Source organism: Battus philenor, unplaced genomic scaffold, assembly GCF_028537555.1.
Source record: "Battus philenor isolate CCGP_79_NKW_IND1 unplaced genomic scaffold, ilBatPhil1.0.hap1 SCAF_23, whole genome shotgun sequence".
Lineage (NCBI taxonomy): Eukaryota > Metazoa > Arthropoda > Insecta > Lepidoptera > Papilionidae > Battus > Battus philenor.
Genome location: NW_027181686.1, coordinates 5,803,803 through 5,820,757, shown reverse-complemented (window position 1 = coordinate 5,820,757; position 16,955 = coordinate 5,803,803). Strand labels below are relative to the sequence as shown.

Sequence of the window (16,955 nt, the reverse complement as noted above, 5' to 3'; positions counted from 1 at the left end):
TAAATATAAATATCGAGAAACCTACGCGTAAAATTTAGCAACAGACGTAAATTTATACACGTCTTTTTAATACATACTTATTTATTAGTAAGTTGTTAGAGGTGAAATAAAACCATCATAATAATGTTGATAGCTTTTATTGTGTGGTGTATTAATACCATCGGCATGTACTTTTAGTTTCTTGAAAAAGTTAAATCTTGCACTTTATTCATTGTTATATATAATATAAAAATTATATTTTCTTTTTGAGTATGTATAAACTTTTTTGCTATTTTTTATAATTTAAGCGTGCGAAAACAAGATTAAACATAAAATATAATCTGTTGATAGAACTGATGCTTAATACGTGGTACACGCCTTGGCACGTCTATTTATAAGTTCCAGAGGATTGTTCAGCGCTGAAATTCCGATGGTAGTCGTGAGCCACGCGTACTCGCCGTCGCGTCTTCGCGTCCCAACGAATTCCGTTTCTGGATCACCATTCTAATCCTGTCGCAACGGAAAATATGACCAGTTGATCCTTTGAATTGTAATGTTCGGTGTGTTCTGTTTAAGTGACCTTTTTATTTAATAAATTTACGTGCCTTTGACATTACACAGACAGCTACACATATACAAGTGGATTGACGTAAGAAAAAGAATATTAAAAACTTTTTAACACGTTCTGCATTTTAAAATAAATTTTGAGCTCAGCTTTTTCAGTTGTTTTATGTTAAATGTAAAACAATAGTCTATTATTCTACACAATATATAAAAAGAAAAACAATTTATGTAATTGATAAAACAACATTCGTTCATTTGAATTAAATCTAGACAGAGAAATTTTTGTAGGGTTTTTCTGATCATTATAACATAATTTAATATACGTAAAATTTTATACAATGTTACATACTAGTAAGAGTGGAGTTCCTAATTCATATTCCTATTCATAGTAAAAAATTAGTTTGTAATTTTTTTTTCGTAATTTTGAGTTGTAATTAAATTTTAAAGCAATAATAGTAATATATAGAACCGTAACCCTGTCCCGTCTATGTTATTTGTAACTATAACGCTATCGTAAATTCGGGATAAATATAATCTCTGCCAAATATTCGCCTCTATCGTCCGCTATCACGCGCTATCGTGTCTGCCTTTTGTTTTAGAAACTTACGTATGGAAAAGTGAAATACTCTGTTTTCACAATGAACTAATCAGATAAAATTGTTTCAGATTCACTTTCCAATACCTATGCTTGATACCTGCATTGTATTCAAGTGAAACTTTACAAACATTTCCAATTTATATTATTGTTTTAGATATTATCAAATCATAAGAACTGTATATTGCATTTGATAGATTTATCACGTTACCATTTTTTTTTCAAAATAATGTGTTTTGTATTAAAATCATTACAACATAAAAAATCATCGACACATTTTTTACTATTGCGTAAACGACGAGCTGTGCTAGCCTATTGTTAGAGTACTGAGACTTGCGATCATAGGCCGCGGGTTTGATTCCCAGAATACAGTCTTATATATATTTCACACTTTGTGCATTAATCATACAGGATTGCCACTACTTTTAAACAAGTTTCCAGAGAATGCTATCATATGCTTTCCCCGCATAGATATCTTTAAGGGAGGTCCATGCCTTGCAGTGGGCGTCTATGGATTGAAACAACTACGATGAAACGACAACATTGTATTAATCTTTGTGTTATCGCTCAGATTTTTCTAACTTTTAAATACACCTTTACACATAGTTGAGCAAATTTTAGTGATAAGTCAATCAACCTAGGTTAAAACAACATTTGAAACTATATGTGACAACGTCGACTTTCTATGAAGTTAACTCAAGTTCCACTCAACGTAGGAGGTCTAATAAAAATGGACGGTTTACATTCCAGTTTCCACATTTTTCATACAGACTGCTACATTGTAAAATGCGATCCCTGGTGTTTTATCTATCTCTGTTTCTCTGATTTTAAAGACATCCATATGACACGGTTCTCTTATTTGTCATAGAGTTGACATTTTACTTTTTAATCCATATAGGTAGTAGTAAATCATTATACATAATACACCTTTCATAACACTCTTAACCACAGGCCTGCGTCATGCCGATCGGTAACGTAAGCAACAACACTGCTGTCCGTCGAGATAGCTTCAGGCCGCCATGGGTTAAGGACAAAGATACTGAATCGCCACCATCATGGACCCAAAAGAAACTGAAGCCTGTAGAAAGCACCACCAAAACAATTGACACCCCGTCAAAATCCGTCGACGAAACGCCTACGAAACCTTTAAAACGTGAGTATTAATGTCGTGAAATAATTCCAACCATTATTTTTTAACTTTTTATTCCAATCGTAAAACGAAGCAAAAATTTTAGAGAAATTCATTCATAGTTTTCAAAGAAAAATTGTTAAATTGAAAGGCTAATTGAAAAATTATTGTCGTAAACAATATAAATTTAAATAAATAAATATTAACAACACTGAAAGCCAGGAATGGAGAGATTTTGCTCGCAATTTTGTAAAATTGTATTAATCAAAGCGACATCTAGTAGCAATCGAAATGTGACATAATCAATATTTTATGAACAATTCATCAGTTAGCAGTAAGATGGCAGTAGTTTGTAATTTTTTTAAAACTGTAATGTACTCGTAACAAATCCGAAAGTCCAATTTTATGCCCAAAACATTGATTCAGAATTTATTAATTGACTTTTTGTGCATCAAATATTTATTTAAGAAGCCTGTACCGTGTGTTTGAGGTTTAAGGTTCATTTTAACTATTTTTTTCAACAAAATATAAATTATGTTTCCTAGTAAATCAAAGTCTAAAAGTACGAGTATAAAGGTCGCGGGTTCGATCCCCTGGATAAGATCGTAAATAATTCACACTTTATGCATTAATTACATAGGATTGCCACCGCTCACAAAACAAGTTTTTAGGGGATGGACAGTAGCGTCCTCTGACTAGCATAATACCACAATACGATTGCCAGCCCGCCTGCCAAGCATGGCGATTAAGAAATATCTCGCCATGGATATCTTTGGGAAAGGCTTGTGCCTCGCAGAGCGTGTCTGTGGGTTGAAACAATCAAATAACATTCAGAATTTTAATTTATTCAAAGCTACCAATAAATCTTGAACTTGGACTATTTCTAAAATGAAAACTTACGACTACTATTTTTAATTAATTTGTTTTTAATGTGTTATAAATATTTGCTCTGAATCTTCAATCATTAATCAGCCTAGTGGTTAAAAATCTAGTTTATGCTCTACTGAACTGCTACTGCGTACAAGATGCTATAATGCATATGTTGACCAGAATAGCATAGGACCACTAACATTGTAATGAGTACCAAAAATACGTCACAAAAGCGCTCTGTTTACTCATTTGACCATTCCGCGCAAGATTAGACGAACGATTTTGATCCTTATTAAAATATTTTAGAAATTACCACTTATGTCCTTATGACTTTCAATTAATAAACCACATTACAACATTAACTTATGTTGTTATATTTCGTTTAACTTTTTTTCAATACTTACTACTTGTATTCCCTTTTATCTGTTTATATAAAATTACGATATTGCTGCATTAATTTTACTTTAGAGCCGTTCAAATAATAATATTTTTTATACTTTATCATAAACTTTGACAAAAATAAGTGATGATGTTGCAGATTTTATTTAAAATATGAAAAGGGTAACAGACAAACTTTTTTATTTATTTTATTCATTTATTCCAAGCTACTTCATAGCTGACAGGTTCATACACAACAAAATACAAACATTAATAGATAAACTATGCCAATTACGAAGTACTACGAGTGTTAATTCAAATTAAGAATTACGAGAGTAGACATTTATGTCTTCTTTCTTTTAAGAAAAAGAAACTAAAGCAGAGATAATTTATTATATTGACAGTATGTACGGATTGTGTATGTTAAGTGCGTGTGGAGTATGTGTGTGTTTGATTAATGATTCCAGTTACATATAGTATACAGTGCACGTACATGTGCAAGTATAAATACAGTTCCCCATTTGAGCAGTGGCAATCCAGCTGTAGAAGACTGAGACCTGCGGTCGTAGGTTGCGGGTTCAATTCTCGGGATTCAATTTTATATAATAACCATTTTGTTCATTAATTATATGGGATTGCCACTGCTCACAAACAAACTTCCAGAGGATGGGCAGCAGCGTCCTCTGCGTACTATAATACGACACTGCGATCGCCAGCCAAGCCAGCAGGCGATTATGATATATCCCCCCATAGACATCTCTGGACGAGGTTAAAACGGCGATACAGCACATATTATACAATATATATCGTACATAACATATGTCTAGTGAGGTGAACTTAGTGTTACAATCATCTTGTATGCAGAAAAAGGAGACAATTTCAAATAATTAATTCTACGTTTAGCGGGAACACTAAACTTTAACTTCACAGCAATTCAGGACAATCGGCAATAAGTTCGCTGCTATACATACATTGTATAATGTTTGTTTGTGCACATACAATGTGTGTTTAAATAAATAAATAAACAATCAAATTTATTGTTTAATACATCCAGCAAGAACAACATATATATATCTCCCAGTGTGCTTATTTTATGGTAATGATAAGACTTAATTTCGAAATATGACAACTATATTTGAATCTTTTTAAGATTGTCAATACGAAAGGGTCGCAAAATTAAATTCGTAAATTGTATGTTTATTGCATAACTGAAATAAAGCATTTTAAGATAATTGATGTCATTGAAGGGCGTAGAATTACGTATTAAAAACCGTAATAACCTTTTAGTTTTACTGATAATGTAGTTAATGTATGTACTGGATCTGAGCTTTTCATCAAGAATAGTGCCCAAGTCTCTTACCTGTGTTAAAGTAGATATGATTTCATTACATTTACAGTAATTATAGTTTTTTTTTTCTAGTGGACGATGTTTTTTGAAACTTTTGCGTGTTTACACTAATTTTATTATAATAATAATAGGTTGTTATTCTACAAATTATTTACGAAACTATTTTGTGAATCAACAATTTTAACTTGTAAATCTTCTTTAAAGTTTATACATATAATATCATTTCATTGTTACCATAGGACGTCCAACACTGACGATAGATTCCCCCTTGATTTCAAATAGGACCTCTAGGTAGCGACCTGTTTGTTCAGCGTCTTCTATCAACTTTATTTATTTATGTATTGATGAGGTTTCTATTCTGGCCATAAACTCACAAAATGGTATTTTTATGCTTCTAATAGGTCGCATTTTATTATAACTAATACGTTTAAATCACTGTAAGAAGTAACATCCTACCAGATCGTACGTCGGTGGATTATGAAAATGAGCGCTCTAAATACGTCGGCAGAGCTTCGCTCGTGTTGTAAGCTTGTTTATTTTTTCTTCGACGCCACTTTGAAAGACGGCTATATTTCAAAATGCACATGTATGTAGGTTGATATATATTTGCCCACATAGTGACGTCAAAATGTTGCCCGAAACTTTGGCAGGGCTCATGGACATTAGACTCTTTGTAAGCGAACTCAAAACTACCAGTCTGAAATTTGGTAGCGAATGACGCGAAAGTGTAACAAGCTATCGGAAAGTGTTCTTCTCAGATTCGCAATCATAAAGTGTGTTGAGATATTGTGTGTGTTGCACATGATCCCTTTAACGTTTAAAAAACTACAAATAAAAGCGGTTATGCAACCATAAATTTGTGATTGATTGAGTTTTAAAGGTTTGTGAAGAAAAGTATTTTATGAATATTTAGAATATTTGTAAAGGAGCTAATAGTTCATCTATTACAAATAGCATGACTTGTAATTTTTGTTTGTTGGTGTTGTCTACCATTGTATTCAAAAATAGTAATTATCGAAAATAATTAATTTTGTCCTCTCATCATTGTTTTTTTTTTGTTTAAAATAATAGTTCCTCCGTATGAATAGTAATGGCTAATTTGATTGTTTATGTTACATGTGGTATTTGTATCAAAACCCTTATTATTCTTATAATTACTCCACTGTTAAAGTACGAACTTTCTCATGTAATATGATTAAGATAATCTCTAATAAAGTAATGAAGAGGTACAAAGTGTAATATTTATTTTATATGCAATTAAAATCAAGCCATTTTATTATCGTGACGTATTTGTGAACGTTACAGTTCACAGATATGTATTTCGAGGTAACCAACGCCAACGAATCGCGATATTTTTAGAGAGGACAGACATTTTACAAAATAAACCGCGTTGTCGGGGTTACGCTATGATTTATCAAATCGCTCTATGTATTCAACGCCAAAAATAATTTTTATTCAAAATATACAGATATAATAAACCAATGTATATTCCAATTAACTTTTATTTGATTAATCGGCATGTATTTATACGTAAAAGAATACCAATCCTTTCCAATAACACGATTGTATTTTTTAATGACGCCATTCACGTAAAGATGAATTAGGTCTGTTATGTATAATCTAAGGAAAATAAACAATCCCTAATATATATATGTAGTTAGTCAAAATATCTATAAAAATCAAAATAATATTAAAATCACAACTCATAACGTGTCCATACTTTTCGATATCATTTTTACTTCACATCAGATGCCAAGGCTGTTTAATTAGTCACCGATTTCCTTCACTCTTACCAACTAATTTTTGCTTCCATTTCGTTTACACAAACGTAAATATTTAAAATTACAATATTTTAACTACGTATATACGCAAGCAAAGTCGTATTATTTTCTTTGTGTGCACATCACGCTTATCTAAATCTAGATGAGATATAAAGTACCGATTCACCAAACATAATTACCTTTTAACGTAAATGAATTAAATATGAATCTGATATTACTTTAATGTAGACAGAGGTGATGGGCAGAACCTAGAATTATATAAACCATTTTAACAATTATATTAAAAGATACTATAATGTTCACCTAACTTTACCACCCTTTTACCACCATTTGGCCCCCTAAGATGATTATATGACCACCGTCTTTACTTTTTTGTGTGACATTACTTATATTTCAAAATACTATCTATTTCTTCTTCATACTTTGTATTAACCGAAGAGTTAATGCAATATATTTCATAGGCTTATATTAATAAGTTAAGGATGCGTTAGCCAAATTTCAGTCTGTCTGTATTTTGTCCGAAGCGGCAGTATTTTTTTTTGATTGACACTTTTAACCTACGTCGGCGCGTTTTGTCCTGATTTCTTGAATGAAATATCGTTGAGGTCGTAGAACATGCTTACCATAGAACATAACATTATACCGACTGAAATTTTATTATTAGTTCAAGAAACCCAGGAACTATTAGTAATTCAAACAATTAGAATTTCTTAAATTGTAGAGAAAATAAACTAATGTAAACGAATCTTTAACTCTTTTACAATTGTTGATGTCCACTACATTCATTTTATCTTACTACATCATATAAACCAACGTCTAATGAAATTTTTTGAGTATGGGTCCGATGAAACAGCTTTTTATTCCGTTATATCGCTAAGCATTTTATCTTAAGTCAACTATTGGTTAAATAAAAAAAGTTTTTGTTGATTAATATTTTTTACAAAGTAAATTAACAAAAAACAAATCTTGATAAATTACATCGTTAAAATAGCGAAGGTCGGCCATCTTGGCAGCAGCCATGTTTATTTACGCGCGCGAATCACACGAAATGCATCGTCACATGTGTTTCCATTAATTCATACAATTTCATACGAAAACTGTACACACTTTCATGAGCAAAATATAATTTTCTTGATTGAAGCTGAAGTAAAACCCATCTTTAACTTAATAATACAATAAATTAATAAGTAATTATTTAACTACTGATAGAGCAGTCTTAAGACTAAGATGCTCCGCCTATATCAGATATCCGTAATACACTTTTTTTCAGTACGTTTATTTTAGTCACATAATTGGCCTTCAATTACTGTGAAGCCATATAAAAATGTTTATAGAATGCAATATGTACATATCATCACTAAAAGAAAATAATAACTTTTAATTTTTACGCTATGTCATTAATATTACATTAATTCTTCGGCCACGATGTCTTTATTTTATTTAAAATGTCTACTACAATAATCTGTCATAACAAATTTAAGAAGTACTACATATATCGCATTACAAAATTTAATTACGATAGAATCTAGACATTTTAAGAATCATGTACTACACCAAATTTTGCTATCTCTTTTTTTCACCGGGTTATTACTAAATATCAAAAAATAATCTTAATAACTAGAGTACTAGCTTAAATAAGTAAAATAAAGGAATAACAGACAACATATTAACATTGATTTATATATACGTGGTTAAAGCCATTATCATAATGCAATGAATGTACGCAATCTACGCTTAAGTGCGAATTATAAATTTAAAAAAGTGCGTCTCATTTTTTAAAACAATAATTTACTGTTTTTACAGCGGTCCTAAAAAAACAAGCAACTATTAAAGACAAAACGGAAAACGGAGTATCAGAACCAACTGAAGAGAAGCTTATTAAGCCCTCTGCAGCGAAAGAAGCAGATAAAGCAAACAGAACACTTGATGAGAAGCCTCGCTTTACAAAGTCTTCTTTAAGAACTGTTAAAACAATAAATTCGGAAGATAAGAATGATAAAGGTCCCGAAAAACCAATATTAAAAAGTGTTAAAACAATAGATGATAAGGCTAAAGATAAAACTGTTACAATTGTAGACCAAAAAAACATAGATAAAATTAGCCCGAAGCAAAATAATTCTGTAAGTGATAAGTTCACAAACAGCAAATCAGTTTTGAATTCTGCGAAAAAAGAAAATAAACAAACTGAAAAACCTGCAGAAAAAACGAAGGTAGATTTGAAATCCAAATTAAGAACAGAAGAAAAGAAAGAGGCTCCGGAAAATACAAAATTAGATGAAAAATTGAAATCCGTTGAAAAACATACAACTGAAGATAAAAGAAGAACCGCTGACAAACCGAAACAAGAAGACGACACAAAAGCAGTCGCTAAATCAAAATTAGAAGAAGGTTCTCAAGATCAATTGAAAATGGCCACCAAACCCCCTATCGAAAAATCTACATCAAAAGTAAGTCATTTTTATAGTAACTCAAGACTCATGTAATAATCACTATAATTGTTTCTTCTAGGTATGCCTACACGTGATTTTAATATTATTATCAATATTAGAAGCAATGTAAGCAGTGTATGTCTGCACGTAATCTTGCTGCAAAACTTTTCACTTTTTTTCATCAGCATCAAATACTCATCATGTCTCAAAATGCTTTGAACTGTCTCTTAGGAAACCTGAATTATAATTATTTACATTTATTTTTCAGCTTCCACCAACACCGCGAAAAGCATCGTTACAAAAGGCACCTTCTAAGGATGAAGTAAACATGAAAAAATGGCGGGACCCATTACATGAAAGGGTGAAAGAAAATATTGATAAAACTCTTGCAAATGAAATACCTAAAGGTCACACCTTAACCAAGAACGAGAGTTTAAGAAGTGAGTTCAAGCTATGCGGATACAATATATACTAATAATCAATTATAATATTGCATGTACATCTTGCTTTCGTAACGTATTTATTGGTATCTTTATTTGGACATAGATTTTACACTTTGTCTTAATATTTGAAGGAACATATAAATTAAAGTAAAAATGTTAAATTCAAATAATCACTTAATCTTTATTTAATTAACGAAGTTTTTATTTGCGTTTTTATGGTAGTTTTAATTACAAAAAAAAACTTGTTTTGCTTATTCTAGATGTTTTTAAATGAATAATAAACCTATAATTATTTCTTGTAATGTACTTAATAATTAATTGCTCTGCTGAAGTTCGCGGAATTATGTTTATTAAATTTCTTTTAATTTCTAGCTAACTCTAATTCTGCTAAAATCATCTTATTTACCTATTCTTGCTTGGACAGGAAAGAGAGGGTTTGACTTGGTTTATTTACTTTGCGACTACATTTATGACCTCCGAAATACTTTTTTTTAAAAAAGTTATTTATTTTACTCATTTATGTGTATACGAAAATATAGGATACATATAATTTTGGCTTATGTATTATATAATTATAGTGTATATATTTCGTAAAAAGATGAAATTGTGAAATTCAGGAGTACCTTCAAAATACCAAAATATAATTTAGTAATAAATATTTAAATTAAAAAAAAATCTGCTAACCTATTTATTCATTTCTAATGAAAAACGCCATGTTGTGCTAATGTCTGCATAGAGTCTACGTACAAAGTTAGTAATAAATAATTAACTAATACCATTATTTATTATTGAGTCCAAAACTGTAACATTCAATAAAACTAAGATTATCCGACAGTAACATCTTATGCACATAATATTTTCTGTCGCCTGTCTCATTAGTCGGGTTACTTCGCTATTTCAATCCTTTACCTTTTGATCTCTTGTGCGCTAGACAGCATTTGTAGTCTAAATCTGTCGCCCCCCAGTTCCGCGTGCATAACATATGCACAGCTTTCTCGTTCAGGTGCAAATGCTGTATACTTCAGTTTATTAACGAATTTGTCTCTGGCATCGACGTTCCAACTTCAAGTGTTCGTTGTGTACGAATTACCATGAACAGAATTTTTGAATAACAGTGTAAAAGTGATATTTCAATAATTTATTCAAAAAGTGATCGCATCCACCTTAAACCATGCCAGATTTTAATAATGACTTTAATGTTAGAGGTATGTAAAGCTGAATAATCTCTCCTCTGAATATTAATCTTCAGTAAATTTACACTGATTTCTGTAAATAAAGCGAAAGTCACGATTTTACATCGTGACTTTCGCTTTTCCCTTCAAACTTAGCATCCTTGTAACTTAAACTAATTTCAATGTAACAATTTTATCCAAAAAAAAATATTTTTATAAATTTAATGTTATCATCTTTATCACAATTTTTTATGAAATTAATGACGAAAAGCAAAATAATTATAAGATAAAGAAACAAAAAGTGTTTATCAAACGCAGAGCTTTTTAATGTTAAACATGATTACAAAAAGGTTTTATTATGAGCATACAAAGAGAGAGATAATTTAAAAATGATACAAATTCGTTCTATACGTCCAGGTCTACTTAAGCCCACTCCACCACCCATGCCTCCGCCGTTGCCACCTAAGATGCCTCCTCCACCAGACTTCAAAAAATCGCCTCTAGATCCATCAAAACTAAAAAAAATTGAGTCACTTCGAAGCAGACCTAGGAAGAGACCTGACTGGAGTGACATGATGAAAGAAGTGGAACAAGGGAAGAAGCTTAAACATGTCGTTTGCAATGATAGGTCAGCAAAAATTATTAATTTGTTAACTTTTATTTTTACAATTACAGCTATTTTACTCGGGAACACAGTTTTTTTTGTACATATTTAATACGATGTATAAGTTTTTTTATGTAATAAACTGAAAAATCTGTTATGAAGACCAAATTTGGAATAATCTTAAATGAATTATGCATAATTAAAATATGATGACCATTGCTATAACCGCTATATGTAGATATGAGACGTGCATCTAAACAATAAATGAAAATATTTTACTTTAACATATACACTATTTCTAGGTCAAGTCCAATAATTACACGATCGGCAGTTGTTAAAAATAAAGGGCAATTCATCTTTGAATCTGAAAAACCTAATTCACATAACGAACTTTTAAAAGAAATTTCCAAAGGCGTTAAACTAAAGAAAGTGAAAACTAACGACAGAAGCAAACCAAATTTAGAAGGCTTAAGGAAGTTTAGAAGGCAGATGACGATAGAGGAACAAGTACAAAAATCGATGTCGCAAGCAAACCTAGCTACATCACCCTCGGGAGTTTTAGTACCTGGAGTTCAAGAGGTGAATATTTCATACTTTATATTTATAATTCACATGAGTAATCGCAAGAGAAAATCAAAACTGAAACTCCTATTAATAACTTGAATTCACAACAGTTATGAGATCAATCATTTCAAAGTTAATAAGACTTATATTTATATTATCTACATCAGCTATAAGTAAACTTAAGATTAAATCGAGATATGTATCTGATAATATATGAAAATAATTTGTGCATAAAGACATTCCAGCGACAAATCCTCCACAGCATTACTCATTGTTATCTTTAAGAAATAGAAACGATTTTTTAATTATTTAACAATATAAAAGCATTGTCCTCTGAACACGATAAGGTAAATAATTATTAACTTTAAATTATAAATATTTTTCTCTTCCAATGCATGATAAATATGGCGTTGTATACGATATTGAACAAACTTATGAAATTAAAATTTCTAAAGTCATTTGTATATAAAGTGTTATTGTACCATCCTGATTGATTTATACTGTAGGTACCTGCAGCAGAAGAAGAGGATATTGATGAAATGGACGACATTGATAAAGTCAGAGACGATTTGCAGTCTACTAAACAGCTTCTTGCTATAGAATTGAGGTAATTCAAAAAATTATCAATAAAATACTAATAAATATTCTTTAATTTGATAATAAATTGAAGATTAAAAATAAATAATTCAAAAACCGTATTCGTAACGTATTTATCTATGTATGTTTAAAAATCACATTGATTTATTAATAGAAATAAAGAAGTTCAAGAAAGAGAAAACAAACGACTTCTAACAAGGATACAAAACTTAGAAGCCGAATTAGCAAGAGAACGAGCTATAATAAAACAGGAACAACACAAAACTGTCATATCGGTTACTGATGCATACGATGAACGACTTGTTAATAACCTTAAGACGGAAGTTGAGAAAGCTAAAGAGACAGCAGATAATCTAGAAAAACAGTATTTAGAAGCAGCTGAAGAAAGAGATACGGCTCAATCAGAACTAGAAGAATTAAAGAGGAGGAACGCTGAACTTGAAAAAAAATTAGAACAGGCTCTGTCGGTATGTTGTAATCTAAATAAAGTTATGATTAATATTATTTTAAAGTTCCTTAAGCAATTAACATTTAACAGCGTTAATAAAAATTTACAGGATAGGTATGAAGAGTTATTAGCATCTGAAGGATCTTTATCTTTTTACCAAAAAACCTTGCTTGATATTATAAGACAATGTAGATTATTAAATATTGGCGTTAACTCTAAAGAAGCTGAGGAGCTAGAAAAAAAATTTGATGCTAACAATAACCTTGCTTATGCTTCTAATACTAACCCTAACGAGGATGGCGAGGTAATGACTCTTATCACTTTAACACATTGGTTTTAACTATCAAACAAATAAACTTTATTTATAAAAGTATGGAATGCTCAATATAATTCACCTTTATTAATTGAAGGATATAAGTGACATTAATATCGTGACAACCGCCTCATACTCAATAATAGAATTTCATTTTTTTGACATAAAATTTCTCGTACAATATTGATCATATTTCAATTTTTTAAATATCATTAACATAATAAATATTACATAATGTTGAAAATAAATGACTACACATTAATTGCAATCAACCTTTTTTCATTATCATTCTTTTTAAAATTTCTGATATTTATCCGAAGCGAGAAGCACCTTCGTCTCATGAAAGAAAAATTTTTTTGTATTAAAATAAAATGGATACATTTTAAGATCTTTTTTCAGGGGATCATACCAACAAACGTAGGTTCGCGACGGTCCAGTCATGCTGTGAAACAACTTTCCGTAACAAAGGATGATAGCTTTGAAGAAGAAGAAGAATCAGAAGAAGAAGTGGTAATTAAACTGCTGCACAAATCTATTTTCTAACAATAACTTTTTTTTATATCTGCTGCATCCGAGAAACTTTGCAGATACTCGAATTGATCAATCAAACTTGCTAAAATTTTTAACTCTCCGATATCCCTCATACTAGCAGTGTCGACATAATGAATAGAAGTAGTTATTACTTCGCTCGATCATGCAAAATCTCTCATTAGGAACTGTTAATTTTGCAAAATTCATAAAAAAAAATATTCTGGTTACAGTTAGACTTTATAATTTAAAAACCTATCCCTTTAAAAAAACAGCATTTGTTTTAAAAGTATTCAGTTAATTTATTATTTGTATTATGTGTTATACAGGAAGAAAGTGAAGAGAAGAAACAAAAACGAATGGAAAAAGAAATAAGAAATATGAGGAACAAAATCTCTCATCTGAAGCAGAAACAAGACAATATGAAAAGGGAACGTATGGGTTACAAGATGTCTTTAAAGAACCAACAAGCTGCACTAAAGTCAGTATAACTTACGAAGAAATATTATTGAAAAATCACTTTTCATCAACTTAAATTTAGTTTTGAGATTTTTTTTCCAGAGACTTGATTTCTTCAACAACTATAGATATATGTTATATCCATTGTCTTCTCTGTGCCATTTATCCTACAGTACAGTTTTCAGGTCAATTAATGTTTTGTTTAATATAATGATGATTTAACTTTTATAGGGAAGAAAAACGAAAATACAAAGAGTTGAAACGCGAAGTTGATAAAATGGCTGCAATGATGAAAGAAGTAGGTTCAGAGGATGACGAAGAGGAAGAGGAGGAGGAGGAGTCTGAAGAAGAGAAAAAGAGTGAAAGTGAAGAAGAATCAGAAACTGAGACAGAACAGGACACAGAAAGCGAGACTGAGAGTGAAAGCGAACCAGAGGTAGTTATATTTGTTAGATTTTACAACATTTGCAACGTTTTGTTTTTTAATATTTTTTTATTTATGTACTTGTAAATAATAAAAAAATGGCTTCAATAATTTCAGGATGCTCCTTTACCAAACAAAAAGGATAATCTTACAAAACGCCTAAAAAGACATGAAACTAGAGTTAACGCTTTAAAGAAAGGCAATGCTCTGTTAATGGCAAACGTAGATCGACTGAAAGATGATGTCCTCAAACAGAGAGAAGAATCTATGACGCTGCAAAAGGAATTGGATTCTCTAATCGAAGACCTGGAGTAATGACGTGTTTATTATAATATTTTGATAATGTCTATATATTTACATATATACACATTAAAATTAAAAATACTTAATAAGCCGATTTTTCATATTCTTTATATATAAATGAGTTTTTAAATTGTCATTATCAACTTTAAATATACTTTTTTCAAATCAAATATTGAATGGTGAAATTCATAGTTAAAAAAAAATATTTAAAATCGCATTTTAATGGTAACATCAACCTAATTAATAATATTTTTGCTAAAGATTTTTTAGTAGGAGCTTTAAGCTGATATAATTACTTAATATTCTTATTTACTCATAAATTTAAATAAATTAGTCCATTGTTTCCATTATAAGAAACATCCCACCATTTTGCTGCGCTAGTATTTGAAAAACTAATTAAAACCTTTTTTTTGTAATAGTATTGGAATTGCGCAATTAAACTAACACGACGAAGAGTTACATGAAAATTTATAAAATTTTATGAAATCTAAAAATAATTTTAGCTGTACCGATAATCCCATAAATTAACGTATTTTTAGAATGATTGGTAGATCACGGTAGCGTGAACATTAAAATCATGAGAAAAGTGAGCTTTTTTTCTTTCATATAAGTTTTTAAAAAACACGTGACGGATTTTTTGTTAAATTACTAGGCATAACCATCCCGTTGCGGCTTAACTTTGGTTATAGGACTACCTGTATTAAATTTTTCACCGATTTACTAAACGTAAAAATTAAAGACATTTTTCTATCCTTGTTTTCGTTTGGAAAAAAACAATGTATTTTTTTAATAATATTGAAACGTCTAATGTCAATTTTATCTTTAGATATACGTGTAACTTGTAAATAATATTATAATAAGTTAAATTTTACAATAATCAAAAATTAATTATGATCGTACTAATTAAATTACACATTAAAATTTTACTACATATAACATGATACAATTATTTCTTTATCCTTTATTTCGTTACCAAACCCTGCGCAAAAAATAACTGTACAGGTACCACTATATTGTAATATTGAGTATAATTCATTTTTGTATTCCGTTATTTCATGGCCCTTATAACAAATGTTACCACTCTATAAGGCAGCGATTTCCGATTTAATGTTTCTGTGCCGTATACTTTAATTTGATTTGTGCAAATTTAGAACTGCATTTTGATACACAACTAAGTACATTAGTTCCAACAATTTTTTCACAAAATTATATGTAGCTTATTTTAACTAGAAATTTTAAAAAATAACGTGCGGGAAAAAACGCTGACTTTGTTTTGTTAATCGTACAACGAAATACTTGCAAAAATTAGTTAATATCCATAAAATTTACCTCAAAGGAATTTTATTTATATGAATTATTGCTAAATATGACAACATTGATAAATATTAATATAATTAAAGCAAATGTCTACAATGGAATTATATCTTGAACCGCCATAATTAAAAGCAACATAGTTTAGGTAGGTTTAAATTTAACGATAGGAGCGAATCTGTACAAATTACAGATTTGACGCAAAACAGTTAACCCGTGGGTCACGACACGACAGAGAAAATAACTATCTTGCTAGTGCAAGTGACTCGTTTTAAATAATTCCGCCGCGGGGTACGAAACGATGTACCGCGCAACTATTGGTATATATAGCTATGTTTACGCAAATGTTTCATTTCAGTTATTATAAAGAACTTCTCTAGTCCGAAACTGTAAAACCAAATTCCACATAGCACTAGACTATAGTGTAATAGAATGTTTTCATTAAACTCAAAGGTAGATAAGAAGAAAACGTGTGACCTGAGGCATAAAGTAACTAGCTAAAAAGCTAAAGCTTAAGAGGCAAGAAAGTATACCCACGTTTTGAAATGTAAGTGAAGAGAGCTGGCCGTCCTGTAGCATCCGAAACGTTACGGATTACCAAAAAGCTATATTGGGTGAGCAACCTACTTACTTACGCGCAGTTTGAACCGGTCGGATAACACTCCTCCACAACACACTCCAATTCTCAAGATAAACATACTGCAATAAAATATCAT

General features: G+C 30.4%; 1 protein-coding gene across 2 annotated transcripts; it reads left to right on the top strand.

Moving 5' to 3' along the window:
• The first annotated feature begins 430 nt into the window (after nucleotides 1–430).
• Nucleotides 431–15,858, top strand: sals (sarcomere length short). Of its 2 annotated transcripts, none has more exons than XM_068767585.1 (12): nucleotides 431–539; nucleotides 2,090–2,291; nucleotides 8,448–9,091; nucleotides 9,342–9,513; nucleotides 11,106–11,316; nucleotides 11,595–11,871; nucleotides 12,363–12,463; nucleotides 12,608–12,920; nucleotides 13,614–13,724; nucleotides 14,072–14,223; nucleotides 14,433–14,637; nucleotides 14,743–15,858. In XM_068767585.1, the coding sequence occupies exons 2-12, from the start codon at nucleotides 2,099–2,101 to the stop codon at nucleotides 14,938–14,940; spliced, it is 2,577 nt and encodes an 858-aa protein (XP_068623686.1). In that variant the 5' UTR covers nucleotides 431–539; nucleotides 2,090–2,098; the 3' UTR covers nucleotides 14,941–15,858. The 2 variants fall into 2 exon arrangements, with proteins under 2 accessions (XP_068623686.1, XP_068623685.1); XM_068767584.1 differs by having other exon boundaries at nucleotides 431–628.
• Nucleotides 15,859–16,955: the final 1,097 nt, after the last annotated feature.